General features: G+C 46.4%; 1 protein-coding gene across 1 annotated transcript in view; it reads right to left on the bottom strand.

The window, feature by feature from the left end:
- Positions 1-454: 454 nt before the first annotated feature.
- LOC134586234 (uncharacterized) overlaps positions 455-23,445 on the bottom strand; it is a 167,505-nt gene continuing 144,514 nt past the window's right edge. Inside the window, exon 4 of the mRNA XM_063441730.1 lies at positions 455-610. Coding sequence (XP_063297800.1) covers positions 455-610 — 156 coding nt within the window. The remainder of the gene's footprint in view (positions 611-23,445) is intronic.

Below are 23,445 nucleotides of genomic sequence, written 5' to 3'. Positions count from 1 at the left end.
AAAGTAGCAATATGTATGTACTATTGCATGTATAGAACATGTTAATATTTAAAAAATAAAATGTAATTATGACATGTCATGCAGTCAATTTCCCATACATCTCCTATTCAAAGATGCAACATTTCCTAGTAATACTGTCAGCTGACAATGTATTTAAAGGTGAACGAATTTGCAGTAATCTAGGTCTACCAAGATTGTTATAAACATTGTATATTATTAATATAAAATATTTAGATATTGACAGCTACATCAAAATTCATATAGAGAAGGCAAAACTTTATAATGCATTTAAGATTCAAATTCAACACATGAATAAGGCATAATGGTTCAAGTACTCTATAATAATTTAGGTTGGAAATAAAGTCAATTGATTTCAACCAAAAACATAAATCAGTAAGAAAAAAGAAAACCTAAAACACTATGTCCTGTATACTGATCCACTTAGAGCATACAGTTAGGATTTGTATTGCACATTGCTTAAACAATCCAAAAATAGATGGTCTTCTTCTGTCATATCCCCCTCTTCAAGTTCATAGTCTTCTTGGTCTTGTGTAAGCTGATCAGCATCCTCATCTGATGTCGAGGGTCGAGTTAAGATGATTCTTGGAATCTTATGAAAATAACAAAAAAATAAAATAAAATGCATATTTTAATAACAATGATTTAAAGATATCATTTATACTTATTGCACATACCGTATATACTCGAGTATAAGCCGACCCGAATATAAGCCGAGGCCCCTAATTTTATCCCAAAAAACTGGGAAAACTTATTGACTCGAGTATAAGACTAGGGTGGGAAATGCAGCAGCTACTGGTAAATTTCTAAATAAAATTAGATCCTAAAAAAAATATATTAATTGAATATTTATTTACAGTGTGTGTATAATGAATGCAGTGTGTGCGTATGTGTGTGTGTATGAGTGCAGCGTGTGTGTATGAGTGCAGCGTGTGTGTATGAGTGCAGTGTGTGTGTGCATGAATGCAGTGTGTGTGTGTATGAATGCAGTGTGTGAATGCAGTGTGTGCAGGGCCGGTGCAAGGATATTTGCCGCCGTAGGCAAAAAAAATTTTGCCGCCCCCTCCCCCCCCCCATATGTCCTGACTTCCCCTCCTCCTCCCTCAGTGGTCCTTACCTCCCCACCCCCGTGTTCCTTCACCCCCCCAGTGGTCCTGACTCACCCCTCCCCTAGTGGTCCTTACCATCCCCTCCCCTAGTGGTCCTTACTTCCCCCTCCCCTCCCATAGTGGTCCTTATCCCACCCCCTCCCTCTCATAGTGGTCCTTATCCCCCTTCTCCCTCCCATAGTGTTCCTTATCCCCCCCATCCCTCCCATAGTGGTCCATATACCCCCCCTCTCTCCCATAGTGGTCCTTATACCCCCCTCCCTCCCATAGTGGTCCTTATCCCACCCCCTCCCATAGTGGTCCTTATACCCCCCCTCCCTCCCATAGTGGTCCTTATACCCCCTCCCTCCCATAGTGGTCCTTATCCCCCCCCCTCCCTCCCATAGTGGTCCTTATCCCCCCCCTCCCTCCCATAGTGGTCCTTATACCCCCCTCCCTCCCATAGTGGTCCTTATCCCCCCCCCTCCCTCCCATAGTGGTCCTTATCCCCCCCTCCCTCCCATAGTGGTCCTTATACCCCCCTCCCTCCCATAGTGGTCCTTAACCCACTCCCTCCCATAGTGGTCCTTATACCCACCCCCCCCCCCCTCCCATAGTGGTCCTTATACCCCTTTTTTATGTTATTATTAATTTCTTTTTATTATTATTATTTTTTTATTATTATTATTTCTTATTTTATTTATTTATTTTTTTTTCGTCCCCCCTCCCTGCTTGATATATGGCAGGGAGGGGTGCTCTCCTTCCCTGGTGGTCCAGTGGCAGTTCAGTGGGGGGGAGAGGGGGGCTGGCAGAGCTGTAACTTACCTCTCCTGCAGCTCCTGTCAGCTCTCTCCTCCTCTGCGCCGTCCGTTCTGCTCTTCTGTCAGCTTACACTGTAAGTCTCGCGAGAGCCGCGGCTCTCGCGAGATTTACACTGGGAGCTGACCGAGGTGCTGACCGGACGGCGCAGAGGAGGAGAGAGCTGACAGGAGCTGCAGGAAAGGTAAGTTACAGCTCTGCCAGCCCCCCTCTCCCCCAGTCTGTATTATGGCAATGCAAATTGCCATAATACAGACCTTGACTCGAGTATAAGCCGAGTTGGGGTTTTTCAGCCCAAAAAATGGGCTGAAAAACTCGACTTATACTCGAGTATATACGGTATGTTTGTTTCCCATTGCATTTAGAGAATTTTCCTTTTAGAATCAAAATCTAAAAAATACAGGTAAACAAGTTCTCAACCCCTTAGTGACCATAACGTTTTTCAATTTTATTAATGTTAAGGACCAGAGCTGTTTTTACATTTTTGAGGTGTTTGTGTTTAGCTGTAATTTTCCTCTTACTCATTTACTGTACCCACACATATGATATACTGTTTTTCTTGCCATTGGTCTTTCTAAAGATACCATTATTTTCATCATATCATATAATTTACTATAAAAAAATTATAAAATATGATGAAAATATTTTAAAAACACATTTTTTCTAACTTTGACCCCCAAAATCTGTTACGCATCTACAACCGCCAAAAAACACTCATGCTAAATAGTTTCTAAATTTTGTCCTGAGTTTAGAAACAGCCAATTTTAACATGTTCTTATTTTTTTTAAGTTATAGGGCTATAAGTACAAGAAGGACATTGATGTTTTAAAATATAATTTTTTTAAATGTATCAATAGTGACATTGTAACACTGTTATCTGTCATAAATCTCTTAATCACACCTCACATGTACATATTTTTTTAGAAGTAGGCAACCCAGGGTATTCAATATGGGTTGTGTCCAGTCTTTTTTTAGTAGCCACGTAGTCATAAACACTGGCCAAAGCAGGGCCGGACTGGGGATACAAAGCAGCCCTGGAAAAAACCTATGCCAGCCCCATAAGTCAGTGCGCCATGTATTGTCACATGTAATACGTACGGCTATGTGTTGCCACCCTAGATGATTGAGTAATATATAAACACATTATATATATATATATATATATATATATATATATATATATATATATATATATATATATATATATATATATATATATATATGTGTGTGTTATAGATTACTCAGTCATCTGGGGTGGCAAGACATGCATACATATACGCCTTACATATTATTGATATATATTTATTTTTCTAATATGGTGGGTAGGGGGACTGTGAGGTGTTTAGGAGTTCTGTATAGTGGATAGGGTAGCTGTAGGGGGGCTGTGAGTGGGTAGGGGTTCTGTATGTGGGTAGGGGGACTGTGAGTGGGTAGGGGGGCTGTAAGGTGGGTAGGGGGACTGTGAGTAGGTAGGAGTTCTGTATGATGGGTAGGGGTTCTGTAAGGTTGGTAGGGGGACTGTAAGGTGGGCTGTGAGGTTGTTAGGAGGCTGTGAGGTGGGTAGGGGGCCTGTGAGGTGGGTAAGGGGCCTGTGGGGTTGGTTAGGTGGCCTGTGAGGTGGTAGGGGGCTGTGAGGTGGGTAGGGGGCCTGTGAGGTGGGTAAGGGGGCTGTAAGGTGGGTAGGGGGCCTGTGAGGTGGGTAGGGGGCCTGTGGCTTGTGGGGTGGGTAAGGTGGCCTTTGAGGTGGGTAGGGGGGCTGTAAGGGGGCCTGTGAGGTGGGTAAGGGGGCTGTAAGGTGGGTAGGGGGCCTGTGAGGTGGGTAGGGGGCCTGTGGCTTGTGGGGTGGGTAAGGTGGCCTTTGAGGTGGGTAAGGGGGCTGTAAGGGGTCATGTGAGGTGGGTAAGGGGGCTTAAAGGGGGCTGTGAGGTGGGTAGGGGGCCTGTGAGGTGGGTAGGGTGCCTGTGGGGTTAGTAAGGTGGCCTGTGAGGTGGGTAAGGGGGCCTGTGAGGTGGGTAAGGGGGCTTAAAGGGGGCTGTGAGGTGGGTAGGGGGCCTGTGAGGTGGGTAAGGGGGCTTAAAGGGGGCTGTGAGGTGGGTAGGGGCCTGTGAGGTGGGTAGGGGGCCTGTGGGTGGGTAAGGGGGCTGTAAGGGGGCCTGTGAGGTAGGTATGGGGGCTTAAAGAGGGTTGTGGGGTGGGTAGGGGGCCTGTGAGGTGGGTAAGGGGGCTTAAAGGGGGCTGTGAGGTGGGTAGGGGGCCTGTGAGATGGGTAGGGGGCCTGTGGGTGGGTAAGGGGGCCCGTGGGGTGGGTAAGGGGGCTTAAAGGGGGCTGTGAGGTGGGTAGGGGGCCTGTGAGGTGGGTAAGGGGGCTTAAAGGGGGCTGTGAGGTGGGTAGGGGGCCTGTGGGGTGGGTAAGGGGGCCTGTGGGGTGGGTAAGGGGGCTTAAAGGGGGCTGTGAGGTGGGTAGGGGGCCTTTGAGGTGGGTAGGGGGCTTTTGGGGTTGGTAAGGTGGCCTGTGAGGTGGGTAAGGGGGCCTGTGAGGTGGGTAATGGGGCTTAAAGGGGGCTGTGAGGTGGGTAGGGGGCCTGTGAGGTGGGTAGGGGGGCTTAAAGGGGGCTGTGAGGTGGGTAGGGGGCCTGTGGGGTGGGTAAGGGGGCCTGTGAAGAGGGTAAGGGGGCTTAAAGAGGGCTGTGAGGTGGGTAGGGGGCCTGTGAGGTGTGTAGGGGGCCTGCAAGGTGGGTAAGGGGGCTGTAAGGTGGGTAGAGGGCTGTAAGGGGGCCTGTGAGGTGGGTAGGGGCCTGTGAGGTGGGTAGGGGCCTGTGAGGTGGGTAGGGGGGCAGTAAGGCGGCCTGTGAGGTGGGTAGGGGCCTGTGAGGTGGGTAGGGGGGCTGTAAGGGGGCCAGTGAGGTGGGTAGGGGGGCTGTAAGGGGGCCTGTGAGGTGGGTAAGGGGGCTGTGAGGTGGGTAAGGGGCCTGTGAGGTGGGTAGGGGGCCTGTGAGGGGGCCTGTGAGGTGGTAGGGGTCCTGTGAGGGGGCCTGTGAGGTGGGTAGGGGGCCTGTGAGGTGGGTAGTGGCCTGTGAGGTGGGTAGGGGGCCTGTGAGGTGGGTAGGGGGCCTGTGAGGTGGGTAAGGGCCTGTGAGGTGGGTAGGGGGCCTGTGTGAGGTGGGTAGGGGCCTGTAAGGTGGCTAGGGAAAGCTGTTAAAAGGTAAATATAAATACCTTTGCTGCTGGTCCAGTGAGCAGCTTTCCAGCATCATCAATGTACGTGGGGGCGGGGCTTGCGTGCGGGGGCGGAGCTTCCAGGCAGGAGGCGTGGCTTGTGGGGGCGGGGCATGCCTGCGAAATTGATTTTCCCTGTGCAGGGAGACTGACAGGTCTCTCTGCAGTCTGCCCGGCCCCAGCTTGCTGCGGCCCACCGGGAAATTTCCCGGTATCCCGGTGGGCCAGTCCGGCCCTGGGCCAAAGTTAGTATTTACATTTGTTTGTGTGTTAAAAATGCAAAAAAACTATTATGAATGCTAACTTTGGCCAGTGTTTGTGACTATGTGGCTACTAAAAAAGACTGAACATACCCCATTTGCAATACCTTAGGTTGTCTTCTTTTGCAAATGGTATGCCATCATGGGGGTAATTCTCATTCCTGGGCTACAATACGCTCTCAAAGGCAACATAACGAATCTGGCAAATTTCGATGTGAAAAAAACTGAAAATCAAGGATTATATTTGACCCTGTAACTTTCAAAACCACTATAAAACGTGTACACAAGGCTGCCATCAGAAATGTTGGGGCCCCTGACAAAGCACAAGGTCTAATTTTATTAAATTGTTTCTCCCCCCCTCCCTGCTTACCTTTGTCCAGGGAGGGGGGAGATTCCATCCCTGGTGGTCCGGTGGGGGGGGCTCCCGGCTCCCTGTTACCGCAGAGGGGGCCCAGGCAGCACACAGCTTCTTATCTTCTCTCCTCCAATAACTCTCATGAGACCCGTGGAGCATTGCCATGGCAACCGGGTCTTGCGAGAGTTATTAGCAGAGAGGAGAAGAGAAGAAGCTGTGTGCTGCCTGGGCCCCCTTTGCGGTAACAGGGAGCCGGGGGCCCACGGCTGCACACATAGATAGCGATATTCGCTATCTATGTGTGCAGAGAAAGAAAGTGGGGCCCAGGACTGCCAGAGCAGTCCGGGCCGCCGGGCCCGTGACAACAGTCATGGTTGTCACCCCCTGATGGCGGCCCTGCGTGTACATATGGGGTACTGTTTTACTCGGGAGACTTCCCTGAACACAAATATTAGTGTTTAAAAAAAATAAAACATAAGACGTATCACAACAATGATATCATCAGTGAAAGTGCTGTTGTGTGTGAAAAATGCAAAAAACTTTGCTGTGATATGTTTTACTGTTTTGAAACACAAATATTAGTATAATATTTGTGTTCAGCGAAGTTTCTTGAGTAAAACAGTACCCCCAATGTTCAGGTTTTAGGGTGTAATGGAAAGTTACAGGGTTAAATACAGTGCTAGCAAATTAAATTCTCTGGACTTTTGGCCTGGGTTGTCAGGCAGGTCCCTCAAATTGCAATCAATTAAAACGACTTAATTATGTAAAAATATTACATAAATATGCATGTAGAATTTTAATACATATACATATTTATATATTTGAAGTCTACATGTATATTTATGAAATTATTTATGTAATTATGTATATGGATAAATATATATTTCTCTCGTTTTCAAGTATGTCCTGGGTCCACAAATCATTGCATTGTTACAGTTAGGGTACAATAAAATACAAAAACAATATTAATACACAATAAATACAAAATTTAACATAGAACAGGTAGGAAATATATAATCAACCATGACAGGTGCATTTTGTTTTGAGGTATGTAGAGATGGATCTCTTAAACAATAATAATACATTATATGTATTATGTTTCTAATTTAATTCTGTATATTTTAGATTAATATATTTATATATGTACATATTAATATAAAAATACACTTAGTATAACATTATATATATATATATATATATATATACACACACAATCAATGAAGAATCCAAGATGCACTCTCAGGACTTGTGAAAAGCAGTGTTTCGTTTTATTTTAAATCATATGCAAACAGATGAATCAACGTTTCGACCTCTGCAGGTCTTTTTCAAGGTTACCGTGTCTGAGTAAATAGTGAGTTTATATAAGACAAGAAAAGGTGTGCTTACCAATCATTAGCGTTGTGTTCCCCTCCACCGAAACCCGGAAGTGAATTAGGTCCGCCTCCCTGACATCATTACGTCACGACGTCCGGCGGAATTGAGAGATGGTTACCGTGGCAACGGTTTGTACACTCTTACAGTGCCGGTTTCTGTGATAAACAGAGAATAAACGGTGATAGTGGAAGAGAACCAGCAAGAAGGAAGATAAGGTCAGATGATGCTAAGTGTATAGCTATGTGAACATAATAGGAGTCTAAAGGCCACTAGCAGTGAACAAAAGTGAAAAAAAGGAGTGAAAGAAGAAAAGTGAATACGTGATGTGTATCAATTCCAACCGGATATAGTGGCTAATGGACCCAACCATGCACATATAGGAGAAAAATTAATATATAAATATAGGTCCTACTTTGTCTAGAGGGATTAACTCTTAAAGGAAAAAGATCATTTTCATCTGTGACAATAATTAATCTATTACACAGAATAAACTAAATGAATAAAATGTAAAAAATAAAATGCAAAAAATAAAATGCAAAAATAAGGCTAAGTCCAGTACCATAAAGAACCGCCTGCTGACCAACAGAAATAATTCTATAATGTATTTAAATGTCTAAACATGTGGAAACAAGCTACTAGCTCCATCATATGGCTCCGAACAGAATAAAAATAAAAATAAAAGTAAAATGTGCAAAAAATGCACAAAAAATGCAAAAGTGCAGAAAGACTGCGTAAAAGACCTGCTCTAAGCAAAAAATGCGTATCCCTCAGATGGTATTTAAAGAAACATAGAATAGGTGACATGTTCATTAAGTCCTTTGGGAGCTGCAGTATTTAAAGAGTGGATCCAGTGTGCTTCGCGCTGTAGTAAAATCTTGGATCTGTCGCCTCCTCGACGCAACGGTGGAACATGGTCGATGGCGATAAACCTGAGCGTAGGTAAACGATGTTGTAAGGCTAAGAAATGTTTTGCGACTGGTTTCTCGGTGTGTTGGTCACGAAAAGCTGTGGTAATTCCTGAACGATGTCCTCTGATTCTATCTCGGACAGTTAAATCTGTTTTTCCCACGTAAGATAGCCCGCATGGGCACGTGATCATATAGATGACATGGTCTGTGGTGCAGGTAACATAGTGCTGAATGGGAATCCGTTTGCCCGTGTGGGGATGGGCAAAAGAAGTGCCTGAAACCATATGACTGCATGTTACACATCCAGTGCACTTATAGCATCCTTTCTTCTTTATAATTTTTTCTTGTTGGTAACAATTTACCGGGTCATTGCGGACTAATATGTCCCTCAAATTCCTATTACGCTTGTAACTAATAATAGGTAAATGTTGAAAAATAGGTGACAGCTGTTTGTCTGCTTGTAATATGTCCCAATTTTTGTATATTGTATCCTTGATTTGCGACGTGTTAGTATGAAAGGTAAGTGGAAGGAACAGACAGTCTGTATAAGAGTCATTTGATTTAGGTTCCATTTTTTGAATACGTTCCTTTGCTTTTAATTCCGCAAGGGCCAGGGTTTGTGGTGAATAACCTCTGGCTAAAAATCTCTGTTTCATCTGTTGTAGTTGTGTATCCATATTTTGAGGATCACTATTGTACCGTAGTACTCGAATAAATTGAGAGATTGGTAATGACTCTATAAGATGTTTAGGATGAAAGCTTGTTGCTAAAAGTAATGTGTTTCTGTCTGTTTCCTTCCGATATAAGGTGTATCCAATACCTTTCTCACTTTTAAATAAACATACGTCCAAAAATTGAATAGTGCTGCTGTCAGCAGTGCAGGTTAACTTGATGGGAGTCGGTAAATTGTTAATATCGGTAACCATAGTGGTTAACTCTTCTTCAGTGCCTTTCCATATTAGTAGAATGTCGTCCACAAATCTACAGTATTTCAGTATATTGATTTGATATTTAGAAAGGATATGTTGTCGTTCAAACCATGCCATGAATATGTTAGCGTACGATGGCGCCATGGCCGCTCCCATAGCAGTCCCGAAAGTTTGGACATAAAAGGTGTTTTCAAATTTAAAGTAATTGTACGTAAGTGCCAGCGTTAACCATTCCAATAGATATTCAATCGGTGGTCCTTCATAGGCCTTGGTGTTCAGGAGAGTTTCACGTACAGCTTGTATCCCTTCAGTTATTGGTATAACCGTATATAAATTTTGTACGTCAAGGGTCGCAAAAATGAATTCCGTCTTTGCTTCAATATTTAGATCTTGTAACTGATCTAATAAATCCTGAGTGTCTCTAAGGCATGAGGGTATTTCTTTTACACATCCTTGTATGTAGAAGTCCACAAATTTAGCTATAGGCTCAAGGAGTCCGCCTCTAGCCGATACTATGGGTCTTCCTGGAGGTTCTTGCAAGGATTTGTGTATTTTGGGTATTGTATATAATACCGGATGGATAGGAAATTCCACTTGTAGAAATTTTGACGTATGAGAATCAATATAGTTTGCCTGGAGGCCAATTTCAATGAGACAATTGATCTTTTGTTGGAACTTTTTTACTGGATCAAAGGTTAATTTTTTATAAGTTTTGTTATCTTGCAATTGTCTCATAATTTCTTTTTTGCATTGTTGATATGCTTGAATGACAATAGCTCCCCCCTTGTCCGCGGGGCGAATAACTATTGTAGGGTCTTGCTGCAAATCTTTAAGGGCTTCTTTTTCTTGAATCGTAAGGTTATGTCTGAAGTGAGGAGGCGTTCTGATAATCTGATGCACATCTTTGTGAATTGTTTGTATAAATGTTTTGATGGCAATGTTGTTGGTTTTAATGTCCTTTTTCTCTCTTGAAGGAAACAAATGAGAACGGACATTCATTCCTACTTTTCTAAATTCATTACAATTGAGAATTCGGTTTAATTTGTAAATTTCTATTTCCATAGCAAAAGCGTCAGGTTTCCTGCTAGGGATAAATGTAAGTCCTTTGTTAAGAACAAATAAATGGTCATAGGTGAGGACTTTGTCAGATAGATTGGACATTAAAAAGGACATTAAAACCAACAACATTGCCATCAAAACATTTATACAAACAATTCACAAAGATGTGCATCAGATTATCAGAACGCCTCCTCACTTCAGACATAACCTTACGATTCAAGAAAAAGAAGCCCTTAAAGATTTGCAGAAAGACCCTACAATAGTTATTCGCCCCGCGGACAAGGGGGGAGCTATTGTCATTCAAGCATATCAACAATACAAAAAAGAAATTATGAGACAATTGCAAGATGACAAAACTTATAAAAAATTAACCTTTGATCCAGTAAAAAAGTTCCAACAAAAGATCAATTGTCTCATTGAAATTGGCCTCCAGGCAAACTATATTGATTCTCATACGTCAAAATTTCTACAAGTGGAATTTCCTATCCATCCGGTATTATATACAATACCCAAAATACACAAATCCTTGCAAGAACCTCCAGGAAGACCCATGGTATCGGCTAGAGGCGGACTCCTTGAGCCTATAGCTAAATTTGTGGACTTCTACATACAAGGATGTGTAAAAGAAATACCCTCATGCCTTAGAGACACTCAGGATTTATTAGATCAGTTACAAGATCTAAATATTGAAGCAAAGACGGAATTCATTTTTGCGACCCTTGACGTACAAAATTTATATACGGTTATACCAATAACTGAAGGGATACAAGCTGTACGTGAAACTCTCCTGAACACCAAGGCCTATGAAGGACCACCGATTGAATATCTATTGGAATGGTTAACGCTGGCACTTACGTGCAATTACTTTAAATTTGAAAACACCTTTTATGTCCAAACTTTCGGGACTGCTATGGGAGCGGCCATGGCGCCATCGTACGCTAACATATTCATGGCATGGTTTGAACGACAACATATCCTTTCTAAATATCAAATCAATATACTGAAATACTGTAGATTTGTGGACGACATTCTACTAATATGGAAAGGCACTGAAGAAGAGTTAACCACTATGGTTACCGATATTAACAATTTACCGACTCCCATCAAGTTAACCTGCACTGCTGACAGCAGCACTATTCAATTTTTGGACGTATGTTTATTTAAAAGTGAGAAAGGTATTGGATACACCTTATATCGGAAGGAAACAGACAGAAACACATTACTTTTAGCAACAAGCTTTCATCCTAAACATCTTATAGAGTCATTACCAATCTCTCAATATATTCGAGTACTACCAGTGGCGTACATACCAGGGTAGCAGGGTGTTACGGTTGCCTCCAGGCTGGCTGGAAGTTGGACCGTAGAAAAGGATGCTCCTAGCGCTTTCCAAAGGACCATCAGCACCGCAGCCACCATAAGCACTGCAGACTCCACGAACCACCGCTGCTGGGCTGGTATCTCGCCGTCTGCTCTGCGCCCTGGACCTACGACCAGGCTCCAGGTTCCAATAGGCGAACCTCTTCCTTCTGTCGAGCGAAGCAGGATCAGGAACCAGAGCTCTTACAAGAGCTCAGTAGCTAAGGGAGTATGAAGAGCATAGCAATCCCTGTAGTGATTATAGCTGTCCCCTACAAACATGAGTCGAGGCTGCAAGTTAGAGGGTCAGAAGAGGTCTGAGGTCTGGAACACCCAGCCTGGCTTTTATTGAGGTTATATGCAAATAGGACACTCTCAGGGGGAGGCATAAAATCACCAATCACACATCTGGTACAGCCCACACATTCCCTCCCCTCAGATAAACAGTTAAACCAATTATTACATACAGTAAAAATACAGTTTTTACACACACACTGTAACTTTAAAACCATACATCCAATTTCAATAAAAGTTGCATATTCCGACTCAGCATGCATCAAACATAAACACTTCCAAAAATCAGCCAAATCCCTCCAGTGGATCAAAAGTTAGCTGGAAGTCCTTTATGACCGACCGCAAGCACAATTTCCTGCCCAAAACAGTTCCATAGATTTGGGCTGTGCGGTCGGTCAATTTCATGCGAAAAAACGACTAAGTCCCATTTCGAACGGGACTTAGTCTCTGGAGCTGCAAGTTCCGTATGGGAGAAGGTAAGGGTCAGCGGTGTTCGGCAGAATGTGTAGCCGATTTTAGTTCCACAGAATCTTTAGCATACACCGCTGACCGCATTCGAGGAAACCAAGATGGCCGCCGCCACGTGCAATTAACCGGCAGTAACCTCACAGCCTGGGAGGTAAATTGCCTGCATACTTTAGCTTCTGGGTGGTCCGCCTGTGTGGTACTCGGTTCAGTAAGCCCTATTTACTGAACCAAGTGGGGGAAAGCCAGGAACAAGTTATTTTAAAGGTCTGGGGACATAGTCTTAAAGGGGCATTGTTCAGCAAAGTCACAATATGTCCCCAGACGGTTCTTAAAGGGCCATACACACCCAATAAAAGTTAATACATTTTCAGGGGCACAATCTTCCAGGGGCCATAGTCATGAGGCAGGAGGCTGGCAAATAGGCTTCTCCACAATCCAGGGAAGCAGGGCAATTTTTCATTTAAAGGGCCAGTTACAAATAGCCATTTGTAACACAGGGGTCGCGGCTGCAACCGGGCCCGGCCCACCAGGGGGCCCGGCCGCCCCTGCGACCCGGTATGTACGCTCTGGGCCAGCCTCTTCTCCTGGGGGGCCCAGGAGCCGGCCACCTCCGGGCCCCCCGAGGCTGGCCCTGCTTACACCCGGCGGCCGGCTGGTGCGCGAGGGAGCACTCTCCCCTGAGTGCTTCCTCTTCAGCTCCCTCGCGCACCGCACTGATACCGGAGCCGGAAGATGATGTCACTCTCAGGGGAGAGTGCTCCCTCGCGCGCCCGCAGGACCAGCCAGCCCGCCGGGTGACCGCCCCCCCCAGGAGCCCAGCAGCACCACTGGACCCCAGGGAATCCCCTCAGCACTCCAAAAGGTAAGGAGGCTGGGGGGATTAAATTAAAAAAAAAACATGTGTAAGTGTAAGTGTGTGTGAGTGTTAGTGTGTGTGAGTGTTAGTGTGTGTGTGTGTGTGTGTGAGTGTGTTAGTGTGTGAGTGTTAGTGTGTGTGTGTGTGTGTTAGTGTGTGTGTGTGTTAGTGTTAGTGTGTGTGTGTTAGTGTGTGTGTGTGTGTGTGTGTGTGTGTGAGTGTTAGTGTGTGTGTGAGCGTGTGTGTGTGTTAGTGTGTGAGCGTTAGTGTGTGTGTTAGTGTGAGTGTTGGTGTTTGTGTTAGAGTGTGTGTCTGCTAGTGAGTGTCAGTGAGTGTGTTACTGTGTGTGTCTGTTACTGAGTGTGTGTGTGTTAGTGAGTCTGTTTGATGTCTGTTAGTGAGTGTGTGTTTGTCAGTGAGAGTGTATGTTTTGTAAGTGAGTGTGTATGTATGTCTGCCGCTGAGTGTGTCTTTGTCAGTAAATGTGTGTGTCTGTTAGCTAGTGTGTATGTGTGGCAAACCCAGCCACTTCTGACTTATATGTATCGTAGGTTGTCCATAGGCTGAATGTATACTGAAAGTTATTACCTGTGATAATGCTATGTACAGCCGTTCGCCGTACGAATATGGGCTCCCCAGGTAGACCACACTTTCACCAGTCGTGTGGCACCAAGTAACCGATTGCACTCCGGGTGCAATCGGTATTTAAAGGCTCTCCTTGGTGGCCGCCAATCGGCTACCGACCATGCGGCGGTCGGCCATCTTGGATCCTTTGTCTCTGCAGCGGTGTTCGGTCGTCGAGAGCCTGGAACCGAAAACGGCTACTCAATGATTCGAACACCGCTGGACTTCCAGAGCGGTGGGGAGTACCGCGTTTAGTACATTATGTGCCCCATACATATTCGGTACTTTTAGACCGAATTCCCTGTTTGGATGTATTTTGTGCGGCGTTCGGTTAGTTTAGCTGGGATCGGAGCGGTATTCTCACTAAATGTGCCCACCGACCCCAGCTATCTACCGAACGGTCATTCATCTAAAAGCGAGCTGTAATGGATAAACTACAGATTTCTGTATAAATTGTCGGTTTTGCTCCACGAGGGGATAATCCACTTAATCGTCCATTTTAGTGGGAGTATCCCCCTCGTGCAGCAATGCCTGTTGGGATAATTGCAATGCCTGATGGGAGAAATCCCCTGTAATAACTGTAAGGAAACCCCTTGCACGGGGAACTGCATAAATACGGAAGTCTGTGAATAAAGCGAGTTAGTTGACTCCCAAACTGTGTTTCGTCCGGTTATTGGGAGGATGGGGAATATTGCCGTGCTTTCTGTCTTGACTGTGGATTTCCTGAGGATACCAACGGATATCGTGGACTAATATACTGCGTTCCGTTACAATTGGTGGCAGCGGTGGGATCCGAACCTTACAGCCGAAAAACAGAGTTCGTGTAACTGGAACTACCGAACGAGGAAAGCAAAGGCAATTCGTATGGAGATTGACTATACCATACTGAAGCGACAGACGTTAAAGGAACTACTGGAAGCCAGAGGGAAAGTAGCCAGCAGCAAAAACAAGGCGACAATCATTGCCGAGCTGATGGAGGGAGACCAAGCCCGCAGCGCTACCCCCCCGGTAGTTATGGAGGAAACACTCTATGAAAGAGAGATGAGGACCAGGCTAGCGTTTTTGCCGCAACCGGTATCAGATGCCATGTTAAATATGGTAATGGCAAATGTGCAGGAATACGTTATGGCACACAGCCCGCAACACACCCTGGCTCGAACCGAGTCAAACCCAGGGTCACTCTACAACCCAGTAAAGCCCAAGATCCCGTACCAGGCCTTCAGGGCTTTTTGCGAGGAAAAGGACGAGATAGACGGGTACTTGCAGGACTTTGAAAGACTGTGTGATCTGCATGAGCTAGAACGGTCCGTATGGGTGCAACTGCTAGCAAGCAAACTAGCAGGTCGGGCAGCCGAAGCGTACCGTGCTGTACCCAGTGAGGACAGCAAAGATTATGCCAAAGTAAAGCGTGCAATCTTGGAGAGGTATGCCATTACCCCGGAGGCATACCGGCGCAAGTTCCGACACTTACGCAAACCAGAGCGAGATTCGCACGCAGAATGGGCACACAAATTAGATCAAGCCTCCCAAGGGTGGATCCAGGCCAGCAACGCCACCACCATGGAGGAATTACGCCAGCTGATGTTGCTGGAACAATTTTTTAATGGACTATCCCCGGAGACGCAAGAATGGGTACGGGATAGGAAACCCCTTACCCTAACGGAAGCGGCTAGATTGGCCGATCAACATTTCGATGCCCGGAGACCCCAGGGACCCGTAGCCAAAAGCTACTCCCGACCCCCAGGACTACCTAGCGCTACAACACCCCTAGCACCCACCGCTGCCCCGTTCCGTCCCTCACAAGGACAGATACCACCACCGTCCAGATACAACGGGCGGGCAAACATCCAATGCCATTCCTGCAAACAATGGGGGCATATGGCCCGAGAGTGCAACCAGAATCGCAGCCGGCCCACCTGGAATCAGGGCCGTCCAAACCCAGCACCCAGGGCGGCTGCTCACCATTACCAGAGGGACTCCGCCACTCAGGATGTATGGAGTGTGCAGGCGGAGGAACCTCTGGGCATATTGCACGAGGTCATGTCGGTCCGAGCCACTGATAACCGGCAACATCACCGACAACTAGTAACTCTGGAGGGGACCGAAGTGCAGGGTCTGCGAGATTCGGGAGCTACCTTAACCCGGGTAGCCCCCCATTTGGTTTCAGAGGGCACGCATACCGGCGGATCAGTGGCCGTTCGGGTAGCCGGGGGAGCTGTATACCGGCTACCCACGGCGAAAGTACATTTGAACTGGGGTGCGGGAGAGGGGACAATAGAAGTGGGACTAATGCAGAACTTACCAGCAGATGTTGTGTTAGGGAATGATTTGGGTCAGATGACCTCTGCCTTTGTTCCTCAGGCACCCTACCCGGAAGCCCATCCGGTAACCACACGGCAACAGGCACGCACCACGGCTACACCGATACACTCTGAGGCTCAGGTAAGAGACCACGACCCTCACCCGACTTACATATCCTGGGATACCCCGACTACCTTTATCACCGAAGTACAGACCGATCCCACTCTACAAGTCTATAGGGACCGGGCACAAGCTGTACAGGCCGGGCTAGAGGGGGAGCATTTCACGTGGGAAAAAGAGTTACTGTACCGTGTCACGGCCAAGGACGTGGGGGGGTCCGTCACCTTAACGAACAAACAACTAGTGGTACCTCGGAAGTATAGGCAGGAGCTGCTCAGAATTGCTCATGATATCCCTTTATCAGGGCACCTAGGGATGACCCGTACCCGGTACCGCCTAACGCACGCGTTTTTCTGGCCCGGAATCTCACAGGATGTGCGACAATATTGCACATCCTGCGACGTCTGCCAGAGAGTAGGAAAACGAGGGGATCGCCACAAGGCCAAGTTATGTCCCCTTCCCATTATCGCCGAACCCTTCAGCCGGGTCGCAGTCGATATAATAGGGCCCCTGCCAAAACCCAGTCCTTCTGGGAAGAAATATATTTTAACTGTGGTGGACTACGCCACCCGATATCCCGAAGCGGTAGCCCTCTCTAACATTCACGCTGAAACCGTGGCGGAAGCTCTCATAAAAGTATTCTCCCGAGTAGGGTTCCCCCAGGAGATAATATCTGACCGGGGCACCCAATTTACTGCTGAGGTTACCCAACAGATGTGGAAAGTGTGTGGCATTAAGCCCATAGTCAATTCAGCCTACCACCCCCAGTCCAATGGACTATGCGAACGCTTCAATGGGACGCTGAAGCAGATGCTTCGGACGTTCGGGGAGACCCACAAAGACTGGGAGAGGTTTCTACCTCACCTGCTCTTTGCGTATAGAGAGGTTCCCCAAGAATCGACCGGGTTCTCCCCATTCGAACTACTGTTCGGGAGGAGAGTACGGGGACCTTTAAACTTAATTAGGGAGCACTGGGAGGGGGAGAGTATCGCTAGCGAAACCCCTATAGTATCGTACGTACTGGAGTTCCGAGACCGACTGGAGGCGCTAACCCAGGCCGTACACACCAACCTCCAGGCGGCCCAACAACGTCAGCGGCGATGGTACGATAGGGGAGCCAGAGACCGCAGCTTTCAAGTGGGGCAGAAGGTTTTAATTTTAAAACCTGTCCGCGCCGATAAGCTGCAGGCCATCTGGCAAGGCCCATACCAGGTAGTAGAGCAGCGATGCGACACTACCTATGTGATTGGCCCCTGCTCCGGGGTAGGGAAGAGACGCATGCTTCACGTCAACCTGCTCAAACCCTACCACGAGCGGATAGAGGATGTGACGGCAATCTGTGCCTCAGCCATGGAAGATCAGGAGAACTTACCATTACCTGATCTGCTAGAACAGGAAGAGCCGGTAGAGCCCTCCCGGGGGGTTCAACTGGGGGAGCGGCTAAGCCCTCGTGAGCGTGCCCAGATACAGGCGCTGATCGTAGCTAAAGGGGCTACGTTCTCTAATGTACCTGGGTACACTCCGCTGGCCACCCACCGGGTTGAAACCCCGGGACAGCTACCTATGCGGCAGGCCCCATATAGGGTCCCGGAATCAGTCCGGACTCATATGAAGGCCGAGCTGGATGAGATGCTGCAGTTAGGGGTTATCGAGCCCTCCGATAGCCCCTGGGCATCGCCGGTAGTCCTGGTACCTAAAAAGGACGGCACGACCCGATTCTGCGTTGACTACCGGAGGCTGAATGACAAGACCGTGTCTGACGCCTACCCGATGCCCCGTATAGACGAACTGCTAGATAAAATGGCACGGGGCCAGTATCTCACTACAATTGACTTATGTAAGGGATACTGGCAGATTCCTTTAGCCGATGATGCCATCCCCAAGTCGGCGTTTGTCACCCCGTTTGGCCTGTACCAGTTCAAGGTCATGCCCTTCGGGATGAAAAACGCTCCGGCTACCTTTCAGCGGATGGTAGATCGACTACTGGACGGCTTCCAGGACTATGCCTGTGCCTACCTGGACGACATAGCCATCTTCAGCCAGACTTGGGAAGATCACCTCCAACATATAGGGGCGATCCTAGATCGTATTGGGGGAGCGGGGTTAACGCTGAAACCGAGTAAGTGCCACATCGGGATGGCCGAGGTACAGTACCTAGGACACCGAGTAGGGTGTGGGCAGCAGAGACCCGAGCCAGCCAAAATTGAGGCCGTGGCCAAGTGGCCTACCCCCAGGACCAAAACTCAGGTGCTAGCGTTTCTAGGGACCGCAGGGTATTATAGGAAATTTGTACCCGACTACAGTACCCTGGCCAAACCCCTGACGGACCTGACCAAAAAGAACCTTCCCCGACTGGTTGTCTGGGCCCCAGAGTGTGAGCAGGCATTCCAACAGCTCAAGACCGCACTAACTAATGCTCCTGTGTTAATGGCTCCTGATCCAACTAAAAGATTTCTTGTCCACACAGACGCTTCAATGTTTGGATTGGGGGCAGTGCTGAGCCAAGTGGGAGCCGATGGCGGAGAACATCCCGTAGCCTACTTAAGCCGCAAGTTATTACCCCGCGAAGTAAGCTACGCCGCCATTGAGAAAGAATGCCTGGCCGTGGTGTGGGCCCTTAAAAAGTTACAGCCGTATTTGTATGGACAACCTTTTTCCTTACTCACAGATCATAACCCGTTGGTATGGCTAAACCGTGTATCTGGAGACAATGCCCGGCTGCTGCGCTGGAGTTTGGCGCTGCAGCCCTTTGACTTTACCATCCACTACCGACCAGGAAAACAAAACGGTAACGCCGACGGGTTGTCCAGACAAACAGAATTAGAAAAATGATCTGTGAGTACTCCCCCGGACATCCCCAAGCCGATCCGTTGGGATCAGACTGTGTATGCCGGCTTGGTTCTGGGGGAGCATTGTGGCAAACCCAGCCACTTCTGACTTATATGTATCGTAGGTTGTCCATAGGCTGAATGTATACTGAAAGTTATTACCTGTGATAATGCTATGTACAGCCGTTCGCCGTACGAATATGGGCTCCCCAGGTAGACCACACTTTCACCAGTCGTGTGGCACCAAGTAACCGATTGCACTCCGGGTGCAATCGGTATTTAAAGGCTCTCCTTGGTGGCTGCCAATCGGCTACCGACCATGCGGCGGTCGGCCATCTTGGATCCTTTGTCTCTGCAGCGGTGTTCGGTCGTCGAGAGCCTGGAACCGAAAATGGCTACTCAATGATTCGAACACCGCTGGACTTCCAGAGCGGTGGGGAGTACCGCGTTTAGTACATTATGTGCCCCATACATATTCGGTACTTTTAGACCGAATTCCCTGTTTGGATGTATTTTGTGCGGCGTTCGGTTAGTTTAGCTGGGATCGGAGCGGTATTCTCACTAAATGTGCCCACCGACCCCAGCTATCTACCGAACGGTCATTCATCTAAAAGCGAGCTGTAATGGATAAACTACAGATTTCTGTATAAATTGTCGGTTTTGCTCCACGAGGGGATAATCCACTTAATCGTCCATTTTAGTGGGAGTATCCCCCTCGTGCAGCAATGCCTGTTGGGATAATTGCAATGCCTGATGGGAGAAATCCCCTGTAATAACTGTAAGGAAACCCCTTGCACGGGGAACTGCATAAATACGGAAGTCTGTGAATAAAGCGAGTTAGTTGACTCCCAAACTGTGTTTCGTCCGGTTATTGGGAGGATGGGGAATATTGCCGTGCTTTCTGTCTTGACTGTGGATTTCCTGAGGATACCAACGGATATCGTGGACTAATATACTGCGTTCCGTTACAGTATGCATTTGTTCGTGAGAGTGTGTGTGTGTCTTCAGCACTTACCTTTCTCCAGCGCCGGACTCCCATGGCGCTGGGGATCCCTCCGCCTCTCAGCTCCGAATGCGCATGCACGGCAAGAGCCGCGCACGCATTCAAACCGCCCATAGGAAAGCATTACTCAATGCTTTCCTATGGACGTTCAGTGTCTTAAAATGGCGGAAGCGCCTCTAGCGGCTGTCAGTGAGACAGCCACTAGAGGCTGGATTAACCCTCAGTGAAACATAACAGTTTCTCTGAAACTGCTATGCTTTTAGCTGCAGGGTTAAAACTAGAGGGACCTGACACCCAGACCACTTCATTGAGCTGATGTGATCTGGTTGTCTGTAGTGGTCCTTTAAGTGTGTGTGCATCTGCATGCAGTGGCGTACATACCGCGGTCGCAACCCCTGCGACCAGGTGCCCACCGCCATGTGTTGCTGCCCCGGCCCGCGCAGAGTAAGCGCGAGGGGGGGCCCACGGATCAATTTTCGCACCGGGGCCCCATGGGTCATGTGTACGCCACTGAGTACTATGGTACAATAGTGATCCTCAAAATATGGATACACAACTACAACAGATGAAACAGAGATTTTTAGCCAGAGGTTATTCACCACAAACCCTGGCCATGGCGGAATTAAAAGCAAAGGAACGTATTCAAAAAATGGAACCTAAATCAAATGACTCTTATACAGACCATCTGTTCCTTCCACTTACCTTTCATACTAACACGTCGCAAATCAAGGATACAATATACAAACATTGGGACATATTACAAGCAGACAAACAGCTGTCACCTATTTTTCAACATTTACCTATTATTAGTTACAAGCGTAATAGGAATTTGAGGGACATATTAGTCCGCAATGACCCGGTACATTGTTACCAACAAGAAAAATTTATAAAGAAGAAAGGATGCTATAAGTGCACTGGATGTGTAACATGCAGTCATATGGTTTCAGGCACTTCTTTTGCCCATCCCCACACGGGCAAACGGATTCCCATTCAGCACTATATTACCTGCACCACAGACCATGTCATCTATATGATCACGTGCCCATGCGGGCTATCTTACGTGGGAAAAACAGATTTAACTGTCCGAGATAGAATCAGAGGACATCGTTCAGGAATTACCACAGCTTTTCGTGACCAACACACCGAGAAACCAGTCGCAAAACATTTCTTAGCCTTACAACATCGTTTACCTACGCTCAGGTTTATCGCCATCGACCATGTTCCACCGTTGCGTCGAGGAGGCGACAGATCCAAGATTTTACTACAGCGCGAAGCACACTGGATCCACTCTTTAAATACTGCAGCCCCCAAAGGACTTAATGAACATGTCACCTATTCTATGTTTCTTTAAATACCATCTGAGGGATACGCATTTTTTGCTTAGAGCAGGTCTTTTACGCAGTCTTTCTGCACTTTTTGCATTTTTTGTGCATTTTTTGCACATTTTTACTTTTATTTTTATTTTTATTCTGTTCGGAGCCATATGATGGAGCTAGTAGCTTGTTTCCACATGTTTAGACATTTAAATACATTATAGAATTATTTCTGTTGGTCAGCAGGCGGTTCTTTATTGTACTGGACTTAGCCTTATTTTTGCATTTTATGTTTTGCATTTTATTTTTTACATTTTATTCATTTAGTTTATTCTGTGTAATAGATTAATTATTGTCACAGATGAAAATGATCTTTTTCCTTTAAGAGTTAATCCCTCTAGACAAAGTAGGACCTATGTTTATATATTAATTTTTCTCCTATATGTGCATGGTTGGGTCCATTAGCCACTATATCAGGTTGGAATTGATACACATCACGTATTCACTTTTCTTCTTTCACTCCTTTTTTTCACTTTTGTTCACTGCTAGTGGCCTTTAGACTCCTATTATGTTCACATAGCTATACACTTAGCATCATCTGACCTTATCTTCCTTCTTGCTGGTTCTCTTCCACTATCACCGTTTATTCTCTGTTTATCACAGAAACCGGCACTGTAAGAGTGTACAAACCGTTGCCACGGTAACCATCTCTCAATTCCGCCGGACGTCGTGACGTAATGACGTCAGGGAGGCGGACCTAATTCACTTCCGGGTTTCGGTAGAGGGGAACACAACGCTAATGATTGGTAAGCACACCTTTTCTTGTCTTATATAAACTCACTATTTACTCAGACACGGTAACCTTGAAAAAGACCTGCAGAGGTCGAAACGTTGATTCATCTGTTTGCATATGATTTAAAATAAAATGAAACACTACTTTTCACAAGTCCTGAGAGTGCATCTTGGATTCTTCATTGATTGTATATACTGAACGCTTCACCATTTGCACCCAGGCGGTTTTACTGGATCACAAGTAAGGAGAGTGCCAAGCTATTTATCTTTTTTATATATATATATATATGTAACTTTCCACGTGTCCCGCACTCACTGCTCCCGGTCTTGTTAATGCCTCGGTGCAAACTCCGACCATAAGTATATATAGGTTCTTGTTGAAGTGCACTCACAGGACTCAATAATATTTCTAATCGTGCTGTTTATTCAAGCATCAAGTAATACAAAGAAGTGTCGACGTTTCAGTCCTTGCCGGTCTTGAAAAAAGTCTGACCTCTGCTTCAAGCCTCATGTTCACTCTATCGCCAAATCCTGTCATTTCCATCTCAAAAACATTGCGCGCATCCGCCCCTACTTAACGCCAGATGCGACTAAAGTGTTGGTCCATTCCACTGTACTTTCTCGCCTTGACTACTGTAATCCGCTTCTACGTGGTCTTACGTGCTCCCAACTTGCGCCGTTACAGTCCATAATGAATGCGGCGGCGAGGCTCATCTTCCTGTCCGCCCACACCTCCCATGCCTCACCCTTCTGTCAGTCCCTACATTGGCTTCCTATAAAATATAGAGCTCAATTTAAATTTAATTCTGGTTCTTGCTTTCAAATGTCTACATAATGTCCTCCCACCTATCTATCCTCCCTTATACACAAGTATGTCCCGTCTAGGCCCTTACGATCTGCTGAAGACTTACGTTTATCTTCTGTCCGTACTCCCACCTCTGATGCTTGCCTTCAAGACTTCTCGAGGGCTGCACCATTCCTGTGGAACTCGCTTCCCTCCTCCGTTAGATGCTCACCCAGTCTCCACTCCTTCAAAAAAATCATTAAAAACCCACTTCTTCATAAAAGCGTATCAATTAAACTCTTAATAGCTCCCAACTGATTCCTCTTCTGCAACTGTCACTAGTCTAATACTATCCTTACCTTTTGTTTCATTTTACCCCACTCCCTCTAGCATGTAAGCTCATTAGGCAGGGCCCTCAACCCATTTGTTCCTGTGTGTCCAACTTGTCTGGTTACAACTACATGTCTGTTCGTCCACCCATTGTAAAGCGCTGCGGAATTTGACGGCGCTCTATAAATAATTTAATAATAATATAATAATAATAAATAATATATATATATATATATATATATATATTTACTAATATATATAAATAGTAAATATATATATATATATATATATATATATATATATATATATATATATATTTACTAATATATATATATACATATTTATTTTAC

The sequence above is a fragment of the Pelobates fuscus genome, chromosome 2 (genome assembly GCF_036172605.1).
Source record: "Pelobates fuscus isolate aPelFus1 chromosome 2, aPelFus1.pri, whole genome shotgun sequence".
NCBI lineage: Eukaryota > Metazoa > Chordata > Amphibia > Anura > Pelobatidae > Pelobates > Pelobates fuscus.
This window is presented reverse-complemented; position numbering and strand designations above follow the sequence as displayed.